The 1321-nt window shown below is 42.0% G+C and overlaps 1 protein-coding gene across 4 annotated transcripts in view; it reads right to left on the bottom strand.

The window, feature by feature from the left end:
- Positions 1–57: 57 nt before the first annotated feature.
- The window catches only part of LOC111821049 (P2X purinoceptor 7-like), a 7128-nt gene continuing 5864 nt past the window's right edge, over positions 58–1321 (bottom strand). For 2 of the 4 annotated variants that reach the window (XM_023733818.1, XM_023733821.1), the window contains 2 exons: positions 765–855; positions 58–358 (listed from right to left, as the gene is read on the bottom strand). In XM_023733818.1, the coding sequence (XP_023589586.1) occupies positions 206–358; positions 765–855 (244 nt within the window). In that variant the 3' untranslated portion in view covers positions 58–205. The remainder of the gene's footprint in view (positions 359–764; positions 856–1321) is intronic. The other 2 variants (XM_023733819.1, XM_023733820.1) reach the window with 2 other exon arrangements.

Below are 1321 nucleotides of genomic sequence, written 5' to 3'. Positions count from 1 at the left end.
CCTTGCAACCACTAATAAACTTTGGTCTCTACGCATTTGCTTATTCTAGATATTTTATGTAAGTGGAATCATACAGTATTTATCCTTTTGTGACTGACTTATTTTATCCAGCATCATGTTCTCAAGGTTCATCCACATCGTAGCGTCTATCAGAACTTCATTTCTCTCTATGGCTGAGAAATAAGTGAAATTTCTTTTTGCCAAATCATTTCTGTAAAGCTTGAGAAAGAGACTGTCTTACCAAACCAAAGTAGGAGAGGGTTGAGCCGATGTACACAATCAACTGGATAATGTCGAATTTTCCTCCCTGGAAACAGAGTAAGTTTACTCGATTGGAATTCAGAGCAACGCTCCTCGGCTGCAATGTGCAATTGTCAGGTTTAGCAGAGAGGGGAGACTGGGGTGCCTCGAAAGTGCTCACTGCTGTCCTCAAAAAGGACTTTTTTCCCTAAGCCAATTTGAGTTAGATTATGTTACTTAGAAACTACTTTTTAGAGTGATTTCGTTCTCTTTTTTTTTTTAAGCATCAATATTTTTAAATTGAAAATTAGAATTTCTCCTAGTCCTACTCTTGTACTTGTCAGATGACTAGCTCATGGGCAGAACCCCAGGGGCGTTTCTTCCTCCTCTTTCTTCTCCCATGTTTGAAATGCACAGCGTCAGCCAACGACTCTGAGCAGAAAACGCACTCCTTGGAGGCACAATGACAATAACCAGGACACAGTCAGGATTGGAGGTGCCAGGGGCTAGGAGCAGACACTTACGATGCCAAACACCAGGATGTCAAAACGGATCCCAAAGACTTTTATCAGAGTCCGTGTTTCAAAATTCAATTCCTTATAGTACTTGGCGTATCTGTAGAAGGAAAGGATCCGTTATTTATAAAAATGTTTCTGAAAGTTCTGGCATTGTATGAATAGAAACACCAAAACAGGATCTGGTCTAGTCTCCCTGATCCATTTTCTAGGTCTGGGATATTCCTAGGGATCTGTATTTTCAGCAGAGGAGCCAGGTGATTCTGCTGCAGCTGGTCCATAGTCCGTACTTTGAGAACCACTGCACTCTGTACAAGGATGTGCTCTGCACACGTTCCCATTCTGAACCAGAGAAGGGCATTGCGGGTTCTGTGCGGGTCTGCCCCACTTTAATAAGTGTGCTATAGATAAATCACATGTTCACTGAATAAGGACATTTTGCCTTGGGTCTTTCTGTAAAGGGCAGAATTTCTTAATGTGATTGTTGTTGTTGAGTGCCATTGAGTCAACTCTGACTCATAGTGACCCCATGTGACAGAGTAGAACTGCCCCACAAGGTTTTCTAG

Source organism: Trichechus manatus, unplaced genomic scaffold, assembly GCF_000243295.1.
Source record: "Trichechus manatus latirostris isolate Lorelei unplaced genomic scaffold, TriManLat1.0 scaffold00061, whole genome shotgun sequence".
Taxonomy (NCBI): Eukaryota; Metazoa; Chordata; class Mammalia; order Sirenia; family Trichechidae; genus Trichechus; species Trichechus manatus.
This window is presented reverse-complemented; position numbering and strand designations above follow the sequence as displayed.